At 38.7% G+C, this 24,428-nt stretch overlaps 4 protein-coding genes across 4 annotated transcripts; 2 read left to right on the top strand and 2 right to left on the bottom strand.

Annotated features, from left to right (window-relative positions):
* The first annotated feature begins 623 nt into the window (after positions 1–623).
* LOC119079665 (3-oxo-5-alpha-steroid 4-dehydrogenase 2-like) lies at positions 624–2,269 on the top strand. The gene is made up of 5 exons (XM_037187716.1): positions 624–864; positions 926–1,047; positions 1,423–1,580; positions 1,696–1,913; positions 1,982–2,269. The coding sequence occupies exons 1-5, from the start codon at positions 640–642 to the stop codon at positions 2,108–2,110; spliced, it is 852 nt and encodes a 283-aa protein (XP_037043611.1). The 5' UTR covers positions 624–639; the 3' UTR covers positions 2,111–2,269.
* Positions 2,270–10,375: 8,106 nt separating this feature from the next.
* Positions 10,376–11,802, top strand: LOC119079666 (3-oxo-5-alpha-steroid 4-dehydrogenase 2-like). The gene is made up of 5 exons (XM_037187718.1): positions 10,376–10,670; positions 10,731–10,852; positions 10,919–11,076; positions 11,326–11,543; positions 11,612–11,802. Exons 1-5 carry the CDS (start codon positions 10,446–10,448, stop codon positions 11,738–11,740), a joined length of 852 nt encoding a protein of 283 aa, XP_037043613.1. The 5' UTR covers positions 10,376–10,445; the 3' UTR covers positions 11,741–11,802.
* Positions 11,803–13,897: 2,095 nt separating this feature from the next.
* Positions 13,898–14,906, bottom strand: LOC119079682 (superoxide dismutase [Cu-Zn], chloroplastic-like). Its single transcript, XM_037187739.1, has 5 exons — positions 14,856–14,906; positions 14,747–14,794; positions 14,394–14,547; positions 14,262–14,335; positions 13,898–14,203 (listed from the first exon to the last, which is right to left on the bottom strand). Exons 1-5 carry the CDS (start codon positions 14,904–14,906, stop codon positions 13,949–13,951), a joined length of 582 nt encoding a protein of 193 aa, XP_037043634.1. The 3' UTR covers positions 13,898–13,948.
* Positions 14,907–15,682: 776 nt separating this feature from the next.
* Positions 15,683–23,176, bottom strand: LOC119079683 (centrosomal protein cep290; the record flags this gene model as incomplete). Its single annotated transcript, XM_037187740.1, has 19 exons — positions 15,683–15,979; positions 16,059–16,178; positions 16,238–16,387; positions 16,460–16,658; positions 16,732–17,675; positions 17,735–17,873; positions 17,933–18,815; positions 18,881–19,088; positions 19,149–19,377; positions 19,435–19,588; positions 19,647–19,779; positions 19,847–20,898; positions 20,962–21,100; positions 21,168–21,369; positions 21,433–21,588; positions 21,721–21,899; positions 21,963–22,223; positions 22,425–22,991; positions 23,060–23,176. Coding segments are annotated over 19 exons (5,901 nt in total), but the record flags the coding sequence as incomplete, so codon positions are not given.
* Positions 23,177–24,428: the final 1,252 nt, after the last annotated feature.

The raw sequence follows: 24,428 nt of genomic DNA on the forward strand, positions 1-24,428 counted from the left end.
TGCTGTAAATATGCTCCGCCGTCACGAAAAAAAATAAAACTTTTTTGGTAGTGGACTTGCGTCACGCCCGCTGCAGTGACGTGCGGGCATGATGTACGATAGGTATTAGCAGGTGTAATTGATGTTGACAGTTTTATATGTGAAAGTAAATAATATGGAGAATTCAAAAGATAAATACAGTGCGCATACAACTATGCCTGGATGAGTTGTTTGGATCTGAGGTATAGTTACGGGCGTAAAATATGTACTATTAACGGCGACATTGAAGGAATATAGGCCACCTTGTCCAAGTAGAAGAATGATAGAGCGCCGAGCTCGTTATACAGCAACTGTTGTGATGAGCTTAGGTCTCGTCTTAGGCACAAAGTTGCTGCCACAATGCACTTCAATCAAAAACGCTTCGAGTGCCAGCTGCCTAATGGATGGATATGTACTATCCAGTTTCAGTACTCTATTTTGAGTGTGTTGAAGCCACATGTGTTTGAATTTATATTTGTTTCGATTTTCAGTTTTTTTAGTTCAAATAACTTTTGCTAAATTTTATAACTTATGTCTGTCGAACCTGTCGAAGCAGTTAATCGCCAATTTTATACGTATAATATAATCAACGGCATTGAGATTCATTTAACGATTAAGGTGATGCGGTCTCTGGATAGTACGATATTTTCGTGTGTGTACGATGTAGCATGGTCGAACAGTGACCAAGATTTGTTCGATAAGATTTCCGTCGCAATGACCGTGTTCGTAATGGGTTCGCTTGTATTAAATTTGGTCGGACCAGTTCGATATGGAAAATCAGCGTCGTTTATTTCGACGCATCCGAATTACCTAAATTACAATCTAACTTCGAAATTTGTGTGGAGGGTGGGTAACTATTATAGTCGTGGAGTCGAGATTTTGTATACTAATGAGTGGTTGTCTTCAGTATGGCTTCATAGCCACAATTCTTGTGCCACTTCTGATGGTCTTCGTCACCCCATGTTCGAAAATTGGAAACTTTTGTAATGCTGCTGGCCTGACGATTGATTGCCTACATTATTTTAATCGGTAAGCCTTCAATGAATGCACTGATAAAAAAATTTCGTAAACATACGTCCAGTATGTATGAAATGGCTGGCAGACAGCTTCATTTCTGCCTTAATTCGGATATGTATATTCCAACGTCTGACATGTATATCGTACATGTTCGACGTATTTAAACATACGAGTGACACAAATAGTCACGTACAGTATGTATGATTATACGTCGGACATGTACGATATACATGTCAGACGTTGGAATACACATATCCGAAGTAAGGCAGAAATGAAGCTGTCTGCCAATCATTTCATACATACTGGACGTATGTTGACAAATTTTTTTTTATCAGTGTGCTTCATAAAATCGCGATTGCCACCTCACGCTTTCCTTCATAATGCCAGGACAATTATTTATCCGTCGAAAATCTCGCCGAAAGCTACGCCTCAAACTCTGTGGTTCTTCCTGCTAATGGTTCTGATAACAACGCTACATGGATTCATCCAATCACATCATTTACTGAACGTTCACACTTCAAGCGTTACCTCTTTGACCTATTTGGGTAAGTACAGTTTTTACGACCACTGTTTTTTAGCACACCATAGTTGGTGGCAGATAATGTGTAAGGCGGGAAAAATGTTGGCACAGTTGCGTGACCAATTCCTTCTGATTATCAGGCATATTGCTCTACATCGTCGGTGCATCAATTAATTCCTACCACGATAATCTACTCATTAATTTGAGGAACACATCGACCACAGCAGGTAGATTGGACAGCAGCTCCAATTACAAAATTCCTACAGGAGGCATTTTCGAATACGTTTCGTGTGCCAACTATCTCGGCGAATTGATGGAATGGTGGGGTTATTTCATGGTGACGAAAGGTTATCCGCAGGTAGTGTATGATGCTAATGAATGGGTTGGTTGAGGCTTGGAAGGATGTTATTGCAATTATGTTTTCAGTTCCTGTTCGCAATATTTGCGACTGCATTTTTGGGATGTCGGTCCAGATTTGCTCACAAATTCTACAAGGACAAGTTTGGTGGTGAGTATCCGGACCACAGGAAAGCGATAATTCCATTTATTTACTGATGAGAGGTGTATTGTATTGATCTGGATTGTAAGGAACTCTGGTACGGTCGGGGAAATTTTGTTGCTTTTTATTTACAAATTCACGCCATAGTATGTCTCTCAGAATATGAATTTTAAGTAAACGAATGATTAAAAAATGAACCGAAAAATACATTTCAACGCTTGAGAATATTAATGCTTTGTAATTTAGACTCACGTTCCATTTTGAATTGGGTAGTGCAAGTAGTGCACCCATGTAGTGAATTGTCATCACTACTCACTGGCCTCGTCGATAACAGGGAACATTTTGCAATTCCGAGCATCTTCGTTTCCAGAAAATTATCTGTGCGTTGTCATGGAAAGAAAAGATCGGAAGTAAGTCAAGATCGAACAACTCACATCGATTCTGCTTTCAACTTATTTAAGAAAGAAATGCAATCAGCTTCAGACAATCGTGACCTTTAGTGAACACGCAACGTTTCAGCACTCGCGCACTCTTCAGTACTTTCGACAACATCTCATACTCAACAAATCTTAAAACTCCTGAATCGTCCAAACAAAGTTTTTTTCATTCCTGATCACAATGGAGTCCTACTCTATCAGAACATACTGCTATTTTTGGGTAAGGTAGTTTTGGCATACCCTTCCCAGTTTTGGATATTTGATTTCAACGGAAATTTTTCTTTAGCGAAAGTAAGTTCTTCATGATTTGTTATGAATTCAATTCAATCACGTAAGTTCATTCAGTAATCTTCGGTTTATTTAACAATAAATTGCCGCGAAGATTATACATATCAGCATGCAATGTACACAGTTCATTACACCAACACAGTCTTTTATAATAATTAAGAGTCAATCTGCGAAAACTTCGAACAATTTCAAACTCCAAATCCTTCCGGGCTGTTTGAAAGTGGTCAACGTCTAAAGTATGATTATAATTGAATAAAAACTTAATACAAAGCCGGACCAGCCACACTGGGAAGTCGGGAGTTTTCCGATTGGTATTTCGGATTTTTTTTGGCGCTAGGTTTATGATGTCATGAATGGACTATTCGGAATAGTAGAGGTCCAACGGCATCAATATCTTTCAAGGTTTAGTTTTTTTCTTGTAAACACTTCGAGAAGTTTGTAATTTGTTCCTCTCAGAATGCCTACTGCACCGCTCCAATGAACATTTTCGAGAATTTTAAAAGACCAACGTAGGCTTCTCTAATACCTACCAGCGCCAAAATTTCAAATAAGCCCGTTTTTTATTGTCAGAGATTTAAATTAAAAACGAGTTTGACCTTTCCAATGGCACTGGGTTAGGTGCAGACCAATTTTTGACCAGTTGCAACATGAAAACAAAATGGTTTCAAGACCAAATTTGACCTGTAGATTACTGAGAGGAATCCTTTTAAACATTTAGTGCCTGAATTTTAAAAATCGACGATGGCTTGTTTTTGTGTTTCACACAACTTGTTCGACGTTTTCGCAAAATGACTCTTAATACTTCTATATGGAAGTGGATCATTGCAATTCGTTCGTGCTGCAACTATAATGTTAAAGCGTTGCTTGTTCGCGATAAATATGTAAACTAAAAGGTCAAGTACCTCATTCATATTTATGTCAATAAATTACTGAACCTACCACCTACTACACTTTCATGTTCATTAATATTCTCTTTATATACTTCATTGTAAAACAGTGTTATCGTGAATTCTTTTGTTTACATATTACTTTATGCAACGCACTTCAAGCAAAAGTGATCATAGTAGTCAGCTGCAGAAAGTACTCTATTTTACATGAAAAATTTTTTACAGTGTTTTACAGCTGTGTGACAGACTGTCAAGTTTCAGAGTACAACTCATGCTTGAAGTGCGTTGCTTCATCCAATTCTGGGCCTTACCCACCACACAGTATTTCTTTTGCCGCTATTTGCACTCACTGTGTGCTAATAGAATTTCTTATAGGCACTCGATCTCTAAAGCTTGTAAGAAAACTAGGAAAAAACCAAGTCTCGTTTACATGCTTCTACACCGAAAACCATTCATTTCATCAATGAGGCACTTTTTTGGATGCCCTCAGTATGTAAAATGTAGGACGTAACTCGGACGAAAAATAAAAAGCGACGTTTTCGCGTGAAGTTTGTTGATCCGAGGCGAAACCGACTGTTTAACTTTTCCATTCTTGTGACGTAAATTTCTATTGTTTACTTTTAAATACTCAATGAAAAGTAAACCATTAGGAGAGTCGAGAGTCCTTCATAATCTTCTGCTGGAAAATCATCATAAAATTAAAATCGAGAAACAGAACTCAATCCGTGCCGTTTCACCATACAAGTTTTCACGTATGGAAGTTACATCTGTTTCTGTTATTTACAATATTCTTACATACAATGAATTTCTCCACACTACGACGTCGGTAAGACCGGTCTGGCTTCAATTTATTCATATTAAAACTGTTATGAAGGTCTAATTCACATACAGTTCATTCGTTCCGTTGTTTGCATTGCATTACAGGTTGCCAAGAGGTTGGTTGTCCAACAGGTTCAGCATCCGATGTAGTGATAACATTCTGTCCAACTGTGTGTTCATGGGTTGTTATCGTTTGCACCTTTATTTTTTGTCGTTTCGTTACTTATGATAGAATGCACAGCTCTGTAGCAGTGCTGTGTAGAATGATATCGTGGTGAAGACAGTGTTACGGTCTTAAAACAGTACATCGCATAGCATATCATCAGTTTTTTCGTAGTATCTTCAGCAAGAAACTTGCAATAATTCAGCCTTTAGCCGAAGTGAAAATAAAAGGTTCAAATTTTGAAAACAAACAACGCGCTTCAAGCATGAGTGGTACTCTAAATAGGCTACTGAAACTGGACAGTGCATCGAACAAATTTTGGCACTGCACTTTTGCTTGAAGTGCGTTGAAACAAACAAAGAAACGAAGAGCATTTATTTCACCTGCGAAATTTTGGTAAGAAATAGTTCCAAAGTTGAATGGTTCCTGATGTACTCGGAAAACACCCTTTAGTCATGAATTCTCTTCCCACTTTTGGGGAATTTTGGGTCTGGCTATGACACCGATGTGATGGAAAGAATACATGACTGGTTGATGTGCCATACTTAACCTATCACATACGGTTATTCATCTGTTATCGATAACGACGACAAAAATAATGACAAGCTCTGGTGTAGTGCCCCTTACTATATTAAGTAAGAGAGAAGTAAGTTCTCTCTCTTTAGTATAAGAACCATGAATATGTTACTTAAGTGAATAAAGAATCATTCCATATTATATCGTCAAGCAGTGCGTTTCACTTAATACAACACTCCCGTTAAGACTATATATACCAACTATATATATACATGGCGACCGTGACAGTGATATAAAAAAAAAAAAACGATAAGTGGTCGGGTTAGTGAAACCGTTGTACTGCAAAGTAAATAATTATTAATAAAGTGAATCATTAAATGAATAAATTATGGGCACATCTGACTCAAAGCCGCAAACCGCCACAACGGATGGTACTAACAGTAATACTGATGTTAATAGTGTCAATATAATTCAAGAATTTTCCGAACACAAAACCAGCACTGGCATTTGTTTATTAATAATAGTGGTACTATTGGCAATTCACTTTATCTATAAATTTTACACGTTACATAAAAAGTGTATCGTAAAGCGTGAGAGACAAGTACGCCAAATTTGAATATTGAATATAAAAACAGAAAAATAAACCACGAACAATATTTGACGGGATTTGAAAAATAAATGAACAAATAACATTACTGGAATTGATGGACATCCAAGAGCACAGGCACGAAAATTCGTACAAATTTGGTCCGTGGGGTCCGTGGAAAACAGGAGAACATTGCTAAGTCAACAGCGAAGGCACAGAAAATCATAGATCGCACAGGCGCGTAAGGTCGTACAAAATTTGGCCCTGGGTAAACAGATACACATAGCAACAGGTATGAGTTATGGAAATTAAAATTTGATTTTTTTTTATAAGAAAATGTTTTAAATTTTGAAGTTTTTATATGTAACGACACGCGATTGAAAATTATATTTTATGCTTACGTTTTAAAATCGATGTTATATGAGAACGATTGTTTATTTTGCGACAGGATGTTGAAATATTAAATACGACGAAAAGTTGTTCTAATTAAAAAGAAAGAAAAAATATTTTTTTCTGATGTCAGCGAATTTAACACGCGCAGTTTTGAAATTCTTTACACGCGCAGTTTTGGAATTATTTTTTTTCGCTTACAATCGGTATTTGGTATTATTTTATGAAAGAAATACGATACTAAGTTTGGGACAGGATGTATAAATTTTGAAAATAATTGCAACATTGTGATTGATAAAGCAAACAAAGCGTATTTAATGGTACGAAATGGAAACGTTTGAATCAAAGCCTTTATTTGATTTAACGGAATTTTTAATTGTTTATTTTTCAATTTTATTTTTCTTGATGGTCTTGTCATTGGTTTTAATTTGGTTTTATTGTCAAGCCCGAACGAATAGATTCATTTGATGTGTTTATATTGTTGGAAATCTGGTGAAGTTGATACGAATAAGTATTTTTTATTTGGCAAAGTATGACTACATGGACACAATTAAGTACTAAATTAGACGAACACAGAATAGAATTTGAAAGAATTTATAAATGCCTGAGTGTTTCAATTAAAAGGAAAATTCAACGTGAAACTTTCGATAAACATTTACAAGACATTATTGAAGTATATAACGCTGCGACAAAGTTGATAAGAACGCACGATCTGCAAGAAGACCATTTGACTTATTGTACGGAATTTCACACAAAAATTAGAGATCGTCTTCTCAAATTGTTTGGAACTTTGAAAGTACACATTGTAGTACCCCCCGGAGTAAAAGAAATTGACCCAAAAGTACTTGATAAAGGTGATTCAGACTCAGATTCAGAAATGGTACAATCAGCTGAAGAGTTTCTTGCCTTGGCAGGAAAAACTATCTCTAGGAATTATGCAGGTGACCCATTAGCCCTTACAGCTTTCATAAACTCTATCAAACTTCTCGAGAAGATGGCAGGTACGACGCACGTTACCCTTTTGATAACATATTTAATGACTAAATTGGAAGATAAGGCTATGGAATCAGTCCCTGAAGATCCACAAACTATTCAAGAAATAATTGATGGACTTAAAGTAGGCATTAAACCTGAGACGTCTAAAGTAGTAAAGAGTAGGTTACAGGCTTTGAAGTTTGACAGATTCAAGGTTCAAGACTTTGCCCTTGAAGCGACGAAATTGAGTGAAGCACTCCAAAGAGCTTTAGTGTTGGAAGGTGTTGGTAAGGTCAAAGCACGAGAAATGTGTGTAGATGAAACTATTGACATGTGTCGGGCGAATGCTCGAAGTGATCTGATTAAAGCCGTATTATCAGCGTCTCAATACAATGATCCTGATGAAGTAGTTGCTAAACTGATTTTAGAATCGTCTACCGAAAAGCAGGAAAAGCAAGTGTTAGCATACAAGGCACAGTTTAGAGGTAAACGGGGAAAAGGTAGAGGCCGTGGTGGTTACGGTAATTACGGTAATAATTATGGAAACTATAATAAATGGAATGGTGGAAATAATAATTACCATCAAAACGGCAATGGTCGAGGTAATAATGGTAGAGGAAGATCCTGGAATCGTGGCCGTGGTCGTGGTCGCGGAAGTTATCAGAATTATCAAAATTATCCGAATCACTCAGTTAGAATAGTCGAGGCTTTGGGAAACGAGGAAGCCCCTCAGCGATACCAGCAGCTGGGGGAAACAACAGCAATGATGCCGTATCAGTCTCAATAGTCCAAAGGAAGGTTCTATCTATGAACCCAAACTACTCAGATTTTATAGTTTTGAGTAGTTCGATTTCAAATAAACAATGCACATTCCTAATTGACACGCAGGCGGACATAACTCTCTTAAAAATTTGCGCAGTCCGCCCAAGAGCGCTATTAGATGTAGAAAATTTGATTGACATAACAGGAATAACGGAAGATCCCATAACGACTTTGGGTTGTACGAATGCGACGTTGGGTAATGACGATTTTAGAGTAAATTTTCCAGTACATGTAGTACCAAATGAATTCAATATTCCGTCAGATGGGATCCTAGGTAAAGACTTCATGAAACATTTTAGATGCAATATAAATTACGGAGATATGACGTTTAGATTTACATTAAACGAACAAATGATTACGGTACCAATAAGGGAAGGTCCCGAAGTAAATACGATAGTTTTACCCGCGAGAAGTGAGGTAATTAGACAATTCAATTTGAAAAAAGAAGTGTTAGAACCCCAGTGGGTCGATTCTTGGGAAATTAGTGCAGGAGTCTTCACAGCTCGCACAATAATTAGCTCAGCTCAGCCGTTGATCCGAATTCTCAATACTACGGATAAAGTACAAATAATGAAAAATGACCGTCTACCAATTCAGAAGTTGTCAGATTATAAGGTTTACACAACGAAAAAGGAAATCTCTTCTAAAGAAAGGACAGAAACTTTACTGAAAATTTTAGAAAACAAAGTTCCTAGTTACGCTAAAGAACAGCTTTTCCCGTTGATAGAAGAATATGCGGACGTTTTCGCATTAGAAACTGACAAGATGACCACAAACAATTTTTATGAGCAAAAATTAAGGTTAAAAGATGACACACCGGTTTATATAAAAAATTACCGTACACCGCACAGCCAGATTAATGAAATAGAAGCTCAGGTGAATGAATTTTTAAAAAATGACTTAATAGAACCAAGCGCATCCGAGTATAATAGCCCTTTGATTTTAGTCCCGAAACCCCCTTTGAATGGTAAAAATTAATAAATTATAAGCAATGGTTAGTTTTAAGACTAAGAAAAGTTTAACTTTCAAAAGGAAATAAATAATGTACGAAATAAATAATAATACGATTGGCATACACCAATCTAGCCGAAGAGGGATGGTGTAGTGCCCCTTACTATATTAAGTAAGAGAGAAGTAAGTTCTCTCTCTTTAGTATAAGAACCATGAATATGTTACTTAAGTGAATAAAGAATCATTCCATATTATATCGTCAAGCAGTGCGTTTCACTTAATACAACACTCCCGTTAAGACTATATATACCAACTATATATATACACTGGGTAATATGGTTATGTAGTAAAATACATGTTAAAAAATTGAAGTACAAGATTTGAACTCAACCAATTAAAAATACTTCGATCGATGGAAGTAATAGACCCGATAATAATACTGGTCATGTGCTTGCCGTCTGTAACAGGTTGTTAAATGTCGATTTGATAATAAACGTTTTCTCAACTCAGTGACGAAAAGTGAAACTTCTGTTGGGGAAAATGTTGTATGCAACTCGGTGATAAATGTTAGGCACATGATGCCTAAAAAAGCATTTAGTACTTGATGGCATAACTAATTTACAACGCATTCCTGCCATGGTACTAGAATTTTAAAGTCACTCCGCCACTCGCTAACACTCTTTTTTTCATATTAAGTTATGTCCCAGAAGATTTTTTCCATCAAGATTTGTGTATATCCATAAATATATCAAGATTTGAGTCTTCAAGTCAAATTTTTCTAAGGAAGACGCGGCCCCCACTGCGTCACAGCTGGCTTCGGCACTGATTTACATTGCAAGTGTGGTGTATAGTAGTTACTTGATCACAAATTGCGTTCAGTTGGAAGAAAGAAACAAGTTGGTATATATATGTGGTGTAAATGTGATTTTAGATTGTTTTTCAATGAAAATTTTGAATTTTATGCTTTGTTTTTAAGCCGAAAGGAATTCGCTCTCTAAATTACAAAAAACATTGTATGAAACACGATTCGTGTACTCGCCTTCGCCTCGGTTTGGTTCTTAGTGTGGCCGGTCAGGTTAAATAAAAAATTTAGTGCAATTTAAAATAAAGAAAAGAGTTTTAAGTGATTAAGCCTAAGTGTGATTCTTGTTTCATTTATAACTATCATATCAGTGCGCGATTTGATAATCAATTATTATTCGTCGTTGATTATTTAATATGCCAAACGCATAGGTATGTACGTCTGATCTTGACACAGAGACAAAGATAGACTTTGGTTTGACCGTTTCTTGTGTAACTGTTGTTGTAATCAGTATAACACCGTTTATTGAAGTGTGCTCACCAGATAATGGAACTTGACCCGTGATCGTTTAAGTTCTCTTGATAGAAATTGCATGGAACTATACCGCTACTTAATGAGTGTGCCTTCAATTTGTTAAACTCGATAATCGATAGTGATTAAAGTTTGTGTTCTTTTGCAGTGAATCACAATTGTAGCTCGTACGTAAAGTTTAATCATTGCTGCGTCAGTCAGACTTATTTTTACAGCAATTCACGATGCGATCGCTGGATAGTACGATATTTTCCTGGGTGTATGATGTAGCTTGGTCGGACAGTGACCAAGATTTGTTCGATAAAATTTCCGTTGCAATGACCGTGTTCGTACTGGGTTCGTTTGTATTAAATTTGGTCGGACCAGTTCGATATGGAAAATCGGCAAGGCCTATTTCGAAGCATCCGAATTACCTAAATTACAAATTAACTTCGAGATTTGTGTGGAGGGTCGGTAAATATACAGTCGTGGAGTCGAGATTTTGTATACTAATGAGAGGTTGTCTTCAGTATGGCTTCATAGCCACGATTCTTGTGCCACTTATGATGGTCTTCGCCACACCATGTTCGAAAATTGGAAACTTTTGTAATGCTGCTGGCCTGACGATTCATTGCCTACATTATTTTAATCGGTAAGCCTTGAATCAATGCCTCATAAAATTGCCATTTCCACCTCATGCTTTCCTTCATCATGCCAGGACAATCATTTATCCGTCGAAAATCTCGCCGAAAGCTACTCCTCAAACTTTGTGGTTCTTTCTTCTAATGGTTCTGATTACAACGCTGCATGGATTCATCCAATCACATCATTTACTAAACGTTCACACTGCAAGCGTTACCTCTGTGACCTATTTGGGTAAGTACAGTTTTTGCGACCACTGTTACTTGACACACTATAGCTGGTGGCAGATTAAGGTTCAAGGCGGGAAAAAGTTCGACGAGTGAGTGAAGACTGGTGGTGGTTACAACTAGGTGGGAAAACAAACCCATTGCCTGCCTGCCCGAACATTCGAAATTGCTGATAAATTAATCGACACTCACCCTGCTCCTATATAATGACTTGAATCATGTAACAGTTGCGTGACCAATTTCTTTTAAATTTCAGGCATATTACTCTACATCGTCGGTGCGGCAATTAATTCCTACCACGACAATCTACTCCTTAACTTGAGGAACACATCAACCACATCAGATAGATCGGACAGCAGCTCCAATTACAAAATTCCTACAGGAGGCATTTTCGAATACGTTTCGTGTGCCAACTATCTCGGCGAATTGATGGAATGGTGGGGTTATTTCATGGTGACGAAAGGTTATCCGCAGGTAGTGTATGATGCTTATGAATGGGTTGGTTGAGGCTTGGAAGGGTGTTATTGAAATTGTGTTTTCAGTTCCTGTTCGCAATATTTGCGACTGCATTTTTGGGATGTCGGTCCAGATTTGCTCACAAATTCTACAAGGACAAGTTTGGTGGTGAGTATCCGGACCACAGGAAAGCGATAATTCCATTTATTTACTGATGAGAGGTGTATTGTATTGATCTGGATTGTAAGGAACGCTGGTAATATACACGACACGGTCGGGGAAATTTTGTTTCTTTTCATTTACAAATTGTCAGGAATGGAGCTGCGTCTGACTCTCAAATTACAAGCAACGCATATCTGCAACTAAACACTGGAACTCATCCCTCCTACTCACTGGCTTTGTCGATAACAGGAACATTTTGCAATTCCGAGCATCTGCGTTTCCAGAAAATTATCTGTGCGCTTCAAAGTTTCAACTATGGAATCGACAGCCTTACTATCGGTTTTCCTACCTACTAGTCCTACCTCAGACGTGCCAGTGTTTCGCGACATACAGTTTTTACGCATGGTCATCTCGATTTGTAGCATCGAAACTTTGTCCAATGCCGAAGATCGTGACAATAATTCGAGGTTTTAATTTGATTTAATTTTTCAATTGCCCGTTCGACCCTGCTACCTTCGATACCAGTGCCTTTTATAAGGATTTTTCACTGGGGTGCACAACTTTCCGAAGGGCCCAATTTTTTTCTCGAAAGGGCCCTCACAAAAAAGCCGACGTTTATCATAAAATTTACATTTTTTGTTTTCTGTTTCCGGCACCTCTTCAGCGCCCTGGGCTTCGTATTACAGCTACCATTTCCAGCACCCCATTTCTTATTCCCAGCGCCCTTGGCTTAGCACATAGGCTAAGCCGGCACTGTCGTTAACAGCTGTGAAGGTAGGTCAGACCTCCCACTGAATTTTTCGGACAATTTTCATTAAAATTTCAGACATTTTCTACGAAGATTTCGGACTAATAGTGCGCTTGGGTATGGGTAATTGGTGGGCATAATTTGATAATCGATAGCAAATTCAATCGGACGCGATGATTTTTATTTGAGTCGTTGTTTCTAACGTGATTTGAAGGGTCGCATCATTGGTCGATGTATGCGCCGAGGTGCGCTTTGTGAATTCGAATAATGAAACTTTTGGATTACAGCGAATGAAAATTTTGAATCGCAGCGCAAAGTTTTAAGAAACGATGTGGCAGTGACAATTAAGTTCACTGGACGGATTTATAAAAAGTGGGGTGCACTGGGGTGCACTGGGGTGCATTTATCAAAAGTGTGGTGCACTGATAGGGGACTGGGGTGCACTTTTCCTCCGACTTTGTATGTTAAAAAAGGCTCTGTTCGATACCATTCCTTTGGAAGCGTTCTGTCCTTTTCCTTCTTTCCAATTCTTATTCTACACTTTAAGACGTTCCACAATGCGACGTAACGAAAAAATTGTCTGTTCCATTTGACCTGTCGAATGGTTACTGTTGCTGGTAGGCTTTTGGCAGTTTTCCTTTCAACGCCAAAATGTAACTGAAAAACACAAAGAATTTTATGGTTTCCAACATCTTCGTGTAATTCAGGAAGCTGGACATTGTCGACTCACTCTTCTAAATTTTTAATCTGTCTTTTCGTCATATTGCCTCTAAAATTCAGATGCCGCCAAGATTATATTCGCTTTCCGAATTTCGCATACAGTGTAGGATTGTAGAATATCTATGTTGTCATTACCTGTCCAACGTTGGTGCTTCTTCTTGGACAACAGCGGCGTGATAGTCCAAGAAGAACCATCAACATTTTCTACTAATGGCAAAGAATCAACACTCAGCATTACCTGTCCAACGGCATCAATATCTTCCTAGTCATGGACAGTAGTTTTTTTTTTGTAAACACTTCGAGAACTAGCTACAGTCACGGCAGAGTAAAATAAACCAGGCAGGAGCGGTTCATTTTCGAAACGTCAAGTAAGGGACTTAATACGCTGTAATCAAATTTTTATGTCCTCCGGGTGGGTGATAGACCATACCTGTTTTACACTTTCATTGCGAAAATGAACTCAAATGAACACTGACATAAATTGAAAAATTTTATTCGAAAAAGGACAACTAGATTATTCAGGTTCCTTGTCAAACGTCCACTCCTGCCTGGTTAACTTTACTCTGTCGTGCTACTGTGCATACACACACTAGTCGTAAAAGCCCACTCTTTCTTATATTTTCATCTGCGAATTCCTACTGCAGCATGGTATGACCATTCCTCATTTCCTTCTGTGGATGTCATTTATGGACGTTCCCATGCTACCATTTTTAAATTAATTGAACGCAGCAATCGCATACCAGCATTTCTTTTATTCGAACAAAGTATTGTAAAGTCAAAGGTAAAAGACACATTACTTGTAACCTATTATTCCACAAGCAATGCGACCCCCTGCGTTTCCTGTTGTCAGTGAATCTTCTACACCACCTTTTCCCAAATCATCTCTGTCCTTGTGAACGACCAGACCCCGTCCAATAATACTTTGTTGTCCACTCAATGTTATACGGTCATCAAGAATAGTCATGCTACATGTGCCATCAGCATTTGCTACTATATTCCCTAAGTCACCTATATGACGAATTTTATCTGTTTGTGCACCGTGATTATGCTTCGGAAATTTAAAATAAAATCAGAAAAAAATATTTATTTATTAAGATTTGATCTACTTCGTCCGGATTATAGTGGGATTTCATTGTCGCACATCCTCCAGATATATCACCTTTCTCGTGTACATGAAATCCTTTTTTTTGAATACACTTAAGTCAGTAGATGTTCAATGTTCACAATTTAAAACCTACCATGTTCACCAGCAGTAAGTCCGGCGAGGGAAATTTGTATTGTTACTGGTCCCGAGCACGAAGTTTGAGTGAAAATAACAGTACCTTTAACATCCGAAGAATCCAGAACGGCTATAGCTGTAGCTGGTTCATTTTTACTTATTTGACAATTTTTCTAGATTTTTTTTAAAATAAAAGATGAGGAAAGTTTAACCTGGGTGTGTGACTTTCATGGGTGTAATAGTTGATTATTATTTGCTACTGTTACACCCGTGCCGGACAGGTAACTATGTGGGCACGTGTGACTCTCACATACTTTAAAAAAAATCTTAAGCCAAAGTTACGTCAATTTGGATTTTTTAATCATTACTTACACCGTCAAAAAATTGACAGATAGACGACAAAAAGCCAGCATAAGTTTCCTGTTGAGCAAAAATTATAAAATCAATTCCATGAGTTTTCTATGAATAATAATTGAACTACTCTCTGAGTGCTGGTTAGGGTGATCAGCAACAACGAAAATATTACTTTCATTTTAATATCTTTACTTTGTAAACTTTATGTTTATTACGTTCTACGTGCCAAAAGTTTAAATCTCGATACTTCTATTTCCAGTCGCCCTTATATATATATATACAGCCTTGAAACGATATGTTAGCGGTTAAATCCATCACGATATTTCATGACCAACTGATATATTCAATTGCAGTTGAAGTCACGAATTTCACCAATCGGCATAAGCGATAATTATTTGAGTAATCGAATATCGACAATATTTATCAATAATAATGCCCTACACGTCAAAATACCAATCTTGGCAACAGGTAATATCGTTTTTGAGACGATACTATCGTCCAAAAAACGATATTATCGTTTTTTTGGAGGATACTATCGTCTAAAAACGATATTATTGTTTTTTAGACGATAGTATCGCTTTTTAGACGATAGTATCGTCCAAAAAAACGATAATATCGTTCCTGACGATATTGACGGTGTGTAAATGTCCTGCCACCATTGTCCCGATAACAACTTTATTCAAAGTGCAATCCAATCCTCCAAAAGATAAAACGTTGAAGCTTTGAAGGTTATTTATTGTTGAAGGAATGGAATAGTTCCCAGTTTTTAGAAATTTCCTCGAAAGCAAATGAATTATTTGTCTTTCAAAATTACATGTTTAAAGAGCGAACGTGTGCGTATCTAAAATACCTACCAACGACTATAATAATTTCAGTCAGATAAGTTCGTTTCTTATTGCCAGATTTATAACAACTTGCTATCTAAAAGTTAAAAACGATTTTGACCTTCCCAGTGCAGACCAATCGCCGACTGGCTTTGGTAGTGAGTATCCGGACCACAGGAAAACGATAATTCCATTTATTTACCGATGAGACGTGTATTTTGTAAGCAACGCTGGTAGTATACACGGGTAAATTTTGTTTCTTTTTATTTACAAATTGTAAGTGATGGATCTGTGTCCGACCCCACTCTCAAATTACAGTCCACGCAAATCTGCAACTAAACTCTGGAACTCATCCCTCCTACTCACTGGCTTCGTCGATAACAGGAACATTTTGCAATTCCGAGCATCTTCGTTTCCAGAAAATTATCTGTGCGTTACCATTGGAGGGAAAGGTCGAAAGTGAGTCAAGACCAAACCATTCTTAAACTAATAGGCAACACACATACCTGTTCTCTAAAGTTTTTCTCTTTTGCTGCCGCACGAGATAAGAGAATTTTCGCTTTCTCAAGCAGTTGCGTTTTTTTGATCAATTTCTCTTTCAAAGTTTCAACTGTAGAATCGACGGCCTGAAATTCGGTCAGGTCAGTCAGGGCTTTCCTATAGGGTTTTTTTTAACTAGTCTTACCTCAGACGTTCCAGCGTTTCGTGACTTACAGTTTTTGCACAGTCCGGTACGCATATCCAGCTCGATTTGTAGCGTTGAAACTTTGTCCAATGCCTCGGAATACGATTGCTGAATTTTATCGAGTTCCTGTCGGAGCTTAGTGGTGTTGTCCTAGAAGATCGTGACAATAATTCGAGGTTTTAATTTGATTCAATTTTTCAATTGCCCGTTCGATCCTGTTACCTTCGATACCGTTCCCTTGGAAGCGTTCTGTCCTTTTCCTTCTTTCAAATTCTTATTCTCCACTTTAAGACGTTCCACAATGCGACGTAACGAAAGAATTGTCTGTTCCATTTGACCTGTCGAATTGTTACTGTTGCTGGTAGGTTTATGGGTGGAGCTCAACGATTGGGCCAGTTCTCCTTTCAACGCCAAAATGTAGCTGAAAAACACCAAAAATGTTATGGCTCTTTCCAACATCTTCGAATGATTGAAGCTGGACATTGTGGACTCACTCTTCTAAATGTTTAATCTGTCTCTTCGTACGTTCACTGTTATCATCCTGTTTGAGCATGTCATAGTCCAACTGTAGTTGAAGATTCCTCGCCTCTAAACGTACGTTTTGCGCTTCGCAAGCGGACAGTTTTTCGTGCAATTTCTCAATTTCGGATGTAACGGCATTGCTTCCCTTACCCTCCAGTTCCATGGCAACAATTTTACGTTGTTGCATTTCGATTCGTGACTTCAACGCATCAAGTAGCTCCTGATTATTATCGGATATGTCCAGTCGCTTATCCCGCATCGAACTACCATCTCCATAATCGCTCGTCTGGCATGATTCGGGACTTTCAGCTGGCGTATACTTGCTTGAGTGTAAATTCGGACACGATGGTGCCAAGCAATATGATTTTTTGCCAGCTCGTAGTCGATTTTCGAGCAGATTCTTTTCCCGTTCCAATCGGGCGATCGTTGTTTTGGCAGTGCTGAAATGTGAATTTAATTTCTCCAGTTCCCGTTCGCGTTCTGCCAGCTTGATTTTCAGATTGTCCGACAGTTGTTGGAACCTTTTCTGCTTATCCCACAGACTCAATTCGGCAGCGTCTTTTGTGCGACGATTTTGCGCCAGAGCAGTTTGCTTGCGCAGTTCTTCTTTGGTCGAGAGAAGCTCGTTTTCGATTTGATTCAGACGTTTCTGCAAAATGTCTTCGCGATTCGAATAATTCCTATCGGATTTGACCGAAATGACCGGCCGCTTCATGAGTTGCGTCTTTAAGGATTTGACCATTTCACGGGCCTGGCCTTCACGCTGACTTATGTTTACAATCTGGCGCTTCATTGCTTCTAGTTGGGTGTTCAGAATGCGATTTGTGGCTTCACAACGATTCAAATCGGCACTCAGTTGAGCCACTTGTTCAGCTGAATGGAGAGATGTGTCGTTAATGAATTTCTGCTGGTCGTCCTGGAATGTAAATTGTGAAATGTAAAATTGATCGACAGTTTTGATACTGATCTTCTTACATGGAAGTGCGTTAAGGTGTCAGTTAGATCGCCAATGTGGCGGTCCTTCTCTTCCAACATTTCTTTCAGTTGATCGATCTCTCTGCTATTCAGTATGTTCTCTGACATGTCTTTGTACTCAATATCCTGATCGCTTATCCTGGAAAGAGAAGACAAAAAATCGAACAAAAATCACAGAAAACTCCCTCCACATTGTACCTCTCATTCAGCGACGCTATTTCCTTATCTTTCTCCATCAGAGTTTTCTCCAGGAAGTTTTCTCTGTTTCGAACATCTCTCAGCTTTGCCTGCAGTTTCTCCAAATCTCTTTCCAGTGTTTGAACTTTAGCCTTTGAATCTGTCGAATCAACGTCCGGCTCATTACTGAATGTCACTTGCCGTTCATTCAAAAACATATCCTCGATATGCTTGTCCGACATTTGCGAAAACTCCTCCTCGAAGACTGACACATCAGTCACTGGTACCGCAACACTTTTCCCTTCCATGTCTTTCATTCTTGCCATCAATTTCTCGTTCTCTCTGTCCTTCATTCTCAATTTCACTTCCAAATCGTCGACGGTGTTCTGCAACAATTTCACTTCATTCCGATGATCATCAAACGACTTCAGGCGATCTTGTCGTTCGTTCCGGAGAAGATCTTGATACCGCGACAATGTGGTGTCCTTTTCCAATAACAAATTTTGCAGAGACGTTATCGTGACGCTCAATATGTTGTCATCTTTGCGCGGAGACTGAGCTCGACTGAGTTTGTCCCGTTCCTCTTTCAATTGTTTCTCCTTTTCCTCCAAATTGCGTTCCAGCAATTTAATGCGTCCTTGGGCAATAGCCAGACGATTCTCCGTTTCCAGTAACAATGAACTGCGGGTGGATGCTAGGCTCATCGCTTGCTTCAATTGAGATTCCATGGACCTTTGAGTATTTTCATTGGACAATGCAAGGCTATTGTCTTGCATTGGAGTTGTTGCTGTTGCTGAAGTCGTTTTTATCGTGGAAGTGTGTTGAGGAGATAGGGTTTGCGTCGCGACTGGTGGTGTGTGTGGCTCGTTTGACTGATCGGTATTGGTTTCCTTGTCACTAGTACCTAGTTAGATAAAAAAAGAAGAAATTACGACCTGCCCTGTGGTGCATATATCCTCCATAACTTACCGACTAGTGCTTGAGTTCCCTTTTCCAACATTTCACAATTTTCATTGCGATTGTCTTCGAACAGTAGTTTAATGATGTTCCAGTGTTCTGTGCCAGTTACTTCCCGCTGAATGTGTTGCTCCAACTCAGCAGTTAAGTTTTGGATTTGCTGTTGTAGGCCTTTGTTCTGCTGTTCCAAATGTGTGGTATGAGTCTGGAGTTTGATCATCTGAAAGTGAACGTACCGTTAACTAGGCTGCCACCGAACACATTTAAGATGAGCTTTTACCGTGATCTTATTCTCCATTGCATCACTGCCCAAACTGTCATTGGCCAATCGTAGGTACTCGTCCACTTGAAGTTGATGGTCCATTTGGTTCGTATCCTCAATTTTTTTGTTCAATTTTTTCTTGCATTCAATAACTTGAACGAAATCAGCAAGAAAGTCGTTCACCGGGTACATGGGCATATATTCGTGGTAACTCTGACGAAGCTCTTTGAAAGTCTTTGAGAGGAATCTGCATGGAATGGAATGCCATTAGATCAATTCGATTGTAGTCGATGAAAATGAATACTTGAGCTTGAAATCATTCTCCGCATTCTTCTTTCGGAAGGCTTCCTGTCGCTCATCTAAGTCATTTTTCACCGCTTCCAGTTCCTGTTGCAATCGAGCAATTTCGTCGCTCATCGATTTACTTTCTCGTTCAGATAGGTCATGCAATTCTTGAGCTGAATACAAGGAATGGTCACGGCTCTAGGAAAGGTATTTCAATTTCCAGGTACTTACTCTGCTGAAGCTCTCGGCTCAACTTTGCGATGATGTACTTTTCGTTGCTAGTAGCTTGCATGTCCACCACTAAGTGCCTCAGATTGATTTCTTCTTCGGATGCTCTTGCAAGAATCTGTTGCTGTGATTTGATCTGACGGACATGGTTCAAAGATCATTAGTACAATTGCTCTGGCCTCGAAAGTAACAGAAAACATTACCTGCTCTTGCGACAGATTTAACAGCTTTTCAAGGTGGTCACTGTGAGCTGTAAGCTCATCATTTCGAGTAGACAGTGCATTACATCGAGATTCCAAGTCCTCATACTCCGTCCTGGTTATGAAATCGACCACGAAATTATTTCTCACCACTCCCAGCTTCTCGATTCGTTCAAAATTCAATCCGGTCTCGTTGTCAACGTCCAGCGTCTTCACATCTTTTAGTATTTCAGAATTCAAGTAGCTCGTTTTCGTCTTCAAATTGTTCAATTCAGTCCGGAGTGCAGCAATTTCATTTTTGTCATCAGTTGCAAGTGGTTCCATCTTCGTCTGCTTGATTTTATGGTCCGAGTACAATTTTCTCGATTCAATCAATTCTCGGCGTAATTCAAACATCAGTCGATTCAGCTTTTCCTTCGTTTGTTTGTGGATTTTGCTCAGGTCTTCATAGTCTTCTTGAGCAAATTTCGTTTTCTTCACTTCGCAATTAATGGCATTCTTAAGCTGGACCATTTGTTCACTCTGCTCGGCCAACGTTGAGTCTTTCGTTTCGTCAGTCGTTTTCGTAATTTCGGTCAACTCATTGAATTGACTTTCGTATTCTTTCAATTCGTCGATCTTCATCTCATTTTCCCTTTGTTTGCTTACAGCCTCCGCCAATTCCAACCGAAGCTTTTCGATTTCAGCCTCTTGATCCAAAATGTGTTGGTACAGTGAGCCGAATTGTTGCACTCGTTCGTTGATAACTTTTTCACTTCCCTTAGCGACATCATCACCGTCTGCATTGACACCCTGTACACCCTGCACGGTATTCGGTTGAGATTTCAAAGACTGTCTCGCTTTCGGTACAGGTCTATCGGATTTGTCGCTTTTCTCCAGAATTTTTTCACTTATTCGACACCGTTCTTTCAAAGCGTATTCTCTCTCCTTCGATGCGATTAACTCGTTTTGAATTCTCATGGCTGGATGGTACCACCCACTTACACTGCGAGCGTCCAGAGCGTGCAGCAGTTTTTCGAGGATTGTTGTATCAATGACGACATGATCGGATTCGGCTATGGTTTTAAACGGAGTAAAATTAGTCATTAAAATGAGTGCGTTATAGCCACAGGACCCACCGTCATAGTTTCGTAATTTCTCCAGAATGTTATGCATTCCCAATAAAAGATTCTCGTTTTCCTCCACGACCATGGTGTACTTTGACTCCCACTCTAAGATCTGTGAATTCAATTCGGCTGTATTCCCGTCACTGCCGATCTGTACAATATGGAAAGACACAGAGATTACTATAGGCAGCTCTAACGCTTTTCAAGACTCCACAAACCTTCATCTGCTTCTGACAATTTTCGCAGTAGTTACAATTTTGCTTCGCCACGCATCTATCACACTTAGCACCGTTTTCAGGCACATTGTATTTCGCAAGACATTTTTCGCAATATTTGACCTCGGATTCTCCTTTGCCAATGGCAACATCGACAGAGTCTGCGTCGTGATCGGTTCGGTTACGAAGCTGGTCTATCACGCGCCTTATAGATATAAAAAAGCGTTGCAGTCAATAACGCAGATGATCATTAAGGGTTGCTACTCACTTTAAATCGTTTTTATCCAACTTGAGCTGTAAGCGCATCTCCTCCGAAGCACGCAATTTCAGCATCAATCGTTCGTTAGTTTTCTCGAATCTTCTTTGACGGGCCGACAACGTATTCGTTGAAACATATTCGTCTTCCGGGATACCGAGTCGTTTCCTGCGAGGACATTAATTAGTATCTGTTTCGAAACTCTCGAACCGAGAGTCCCAAAGTCTCGAGATTCTGGGAATTGCACACTCCTCGACAAATGAACAAATGATCAAGGGTTGCGGCTTTCTCCGGCGTTACCTTAAAACAACATTTTCCTGGGCTTCGTTTTGGAGCGAATTCAATTCCATGACCAAAGCCCGAATCTGTTTGTCCCTTGATTGAACTTTGCTATGCAATTCGGTGTTCTTCTTTATTGCTTGAGACAATCCATCCTCTCCATTTTGATAAGACTGGAGTGCTTCAAGTGCATCCATTGCCTAACGGAAAATACAACCCAAAATGAGTTTAACATTTTGCAGCGGTAGCGGAACATCCCGTACCTGTTTCGACTTATGAACATTGGCTTCTTCTAAATTGGTTATGATTTCCTGCAGTTCTTGGCATCGTTTTGTCGAGTTTTCCAGCATAAGTTTGATATCGTCACAGCATGATTTCTGCTGTGTCTTTGTCGCACTCTCTTGGGTACGTTCGCGTTCCCTTGCCAATTTATTCATCATATCCGTTGAGTCGACAAGCTCTTTCGACAGCTCATTTAATTTCGTTTCGAGGTCGGTTATGATTTGGTCGCGTTCTCGAATTGCCTTTGAAAATAAGGATATTTAGATGGCATGTAAGTATGTGCCGTGCCTATCTGTATAAAAAAACTCTTGAAATGTGTGGCCTTCTTTGCCTGACTAAGTTCTACTAGCAGAACTCGGTAACATTCTCTTTGCTATAGTAACACTATTGATTGAATGTAACATTCACCCTTCGACCTATTATGCCTCTCAATTTCTAATTACCTCTGTCAATCGCCTCATCTCGACTCGGTCAGCGTCGATGTTATACCCCGGATTTACATTAAGAATCTCGTCGTATTTAGTTCTCAGCGAATCCAGTCTCTCATTCTTTTCTTCCAGCATTTGCTTCCAAACCAGAGCTCGATTTTCCAGTTGCTTTCCGAACTCTTGCAATTCGAATTCCCGTTCTTGTTTCTCATTTTCCACATCCATCATGTGCTGTTCCAATTCAACGGTTCGCTTATTCAATGAATCGATTGTGCTGTCTTGTTCTTTGATTTTTAACCGATACTCGTCCATTTGGTTGGTGATCAAAGTCAAATTCTTCGTTGCATCCAACAAGGTTACTTTCAATTCGTCAACTTGAGTGGATTTGGATGCACATTGTGACTCGAGTGATGCGATGTCACGGAGCAATCGTTTTATGTGCTTGTTTTTGGTGCTGATGTTGTTCAGTAGCTCCTCCTGCTTGTCGATTTCGGACAATGCATCCGGAGAGTCTTCACGTTCGCTTCCAAAATTACTTATATCGTTCGAGCGTCGTTGAAGGGAGGCATTCTCTTCGTTCAACTGTGGAATATGGGAAGCGCGAATTTAATCAAATTCTACAGGGATCAAGGAACAATGGACAATCTTACTTCTTTGATTCGGGTCTTATATCTCGTCTTTTCAGTCTCTAGCTTTTCAACGGTGGTTTTCAGTTGAGCGAGTTCATCTAATAGGGCTGCTTTGTCTGTAACGTAACGATTGTTACAAAAGAAGACAAAAAATTGCAATTCCGACTAAGTTACCAATTTTGGTAGTCGACTTGGTTGACAGTTCTTCCAGTTCCGTGAGCAAGTCATTCACCTTTAACAATCAACAATATTTTAATATGTTACCCGATCACATTAGGTCATGAAATCCCGTCTCATATTTACCATATCTCCTTTGTACTTCAGAATAGTCTGAAAAATTTCGAAAACTTTTTTGAAATTTTTCTTGTCCACACTGTCCTTCTTCGTTGCAACCAAAAACTCATAGATTTCATCTTTTTCGATGTCGGTGAGACTTTTGTAGGAAAACGATAGCACCTGCTTCCAATCCATTTCCTTATCGATTTCTCAATGAAATTCACCAAATCAATTTTATTGTCAACGTCTACGAGTGAACATTTTCACGGAAAAACTACAAAAAGCGAAAAATAGCCCGGTTTTCATTGAATGAAATGAGAATTTTTAACTCGATTTTTTCGACATCCACCACAATTTCACAAGTTTATTAAACAGAAATGACCAAAACAAAAAACAGTTGTGTATGCCTCACAGTGTATATATATACTCCCTAGCAACGTAGGGTATGTTTTGTTTTGATGCAGGTGCATTACATTTTTGTTTCGCGTGTTCATTTTCCTTTCATTTTCTCATGTCGCTATACATATACATGGTTGATAGACTCTCTCAAGCCTAGATTGGGTATATCGTTTATATATTACAATTTACATATCTTTCGATAGTAATTTTCCGATTACCCTTTTTGCCTTCTGTACAAAGATAATGAAAATTTGAGATTCGTTTAATACTCGGCAAAATTAAATTTGAAGGAATTAAAGGAATCTGCAATTTTCATTAACTTTGTACAGAAGGCAAAAGGATGATCGGGAAATTAGTATCGAAAGATATGTAAATTGCACTCAGTAAAATTGCACGAAATAAATGAATGAACCAAAATCGACCCAACTCTTATTGAAATTTAACTGTTAGTAACATCGAAGTAGTAGATTCGAAAATTTCTAATGATATAAATTTTCGAATCTACTACTTCGGTGTTTTAATTTTGTTTATGAAGCATGGCTATGGCTCAATGGTTAAGTTTCAAACTTTTATCTTGGTATTATTGCAAAAATTTAGCGAGTTCCTTTGACAATAATTTTGAAACTGTAACCGAGCTTGAATTTTTATTAAATTAATAAATGAAAAATGAGGATTTCTGGTAGAATCTACAGCAGCAAAAATAAATCGAGTAATA

Source organism: Bradysia coprophila, unplaced genomic scaffold, assembly GCF_014529535.1.
Source record: "Bradysia coprophila strain Holo2 unplaced genomic scaffold, BU_Bcop_v1 contig_324, whole genome shotgun sequence".
In the NCBI taxonomy this organism is placed as follows: domain Eukaryota; kingdom Metazoa; phylum Arthropoda; class Insecta; order Diptera; family Sciaridae; genus Bradysia; species Bradysia coprophila.

What these genes read in the sequence shown, in the direction of transcription:
- LOC119079665 (XM_037187716.1), top strand. Translation starts at nt 640, where the DNA reads ATGCGGTCTCTGGATAGTACGATATTTTCGTGTGTGTACGATGTAGCA. An exon ending in CTTCGAAATTTGTGTGGAGG is followed by an intron (nt 865 to 925) that starts GTGGGTAACTAT and finishes GGTTGTCTTCAG; the next exon opens with TATGGCTTCATAGCCACAAT. An exon ending in TACCTCTTTGACCTATTTGG is followed by an intron (nt 1,581 to 1,695) that starts GTAAGTACAGTT and finishes TCTGATTATCAG; the next exon opens with GCATATTGCTCTACATCGTC.
- LOC119079666 (XM_037187718.1), top strand. Translation starts at nt 10,446, where the DNA reads ATGCGATCGCTGGATAGTACGATATTTTCCTGGGTGTATGATGTAGCT. An exon ending in TGCCTACATTATTTTAATCG is followed by an intron (nt 10,853 to 10,918) that starts GTAAGCCTTGAA and finishes TCATCATGCCAG; the next exon opens with GACAATCATTTATCCGTCGA. An exon ending in TACCTCTGTGACCTATTTGG is followed by an intron (nt 11,077 to 11,325) that starts GTAAGTACAGTT and finishes TTTAAATTTCAG; the next exon opens with GCATATTACTCTACATCGTC.
- LOC119079682 (XM_037187739.1), bottom strand. Translation starts at nt 14,906, where the DNA reads ATGAAAGTAATATTTTCGTTGTTGCTGATCACCCTAACCAGCACTCAG. An exon ending in TCTGTCAATTTTTTGACGGT is followed by an intron (nt 14,548 to 14,746) that starts GTAAGTAATGAT and finishes AAAAAAATCTAG; the next exon opens with AAAAATTGTCAAATAAGTAA. An exon ending in CCCACTATAATCCGGACGAA is followed by an intron (nt 14,204 to 14,261) that starts GTAGATCAAATC and finishes AAATTTCCGAAG; the next exon opens with CATAATCACGGTGCACAAAC.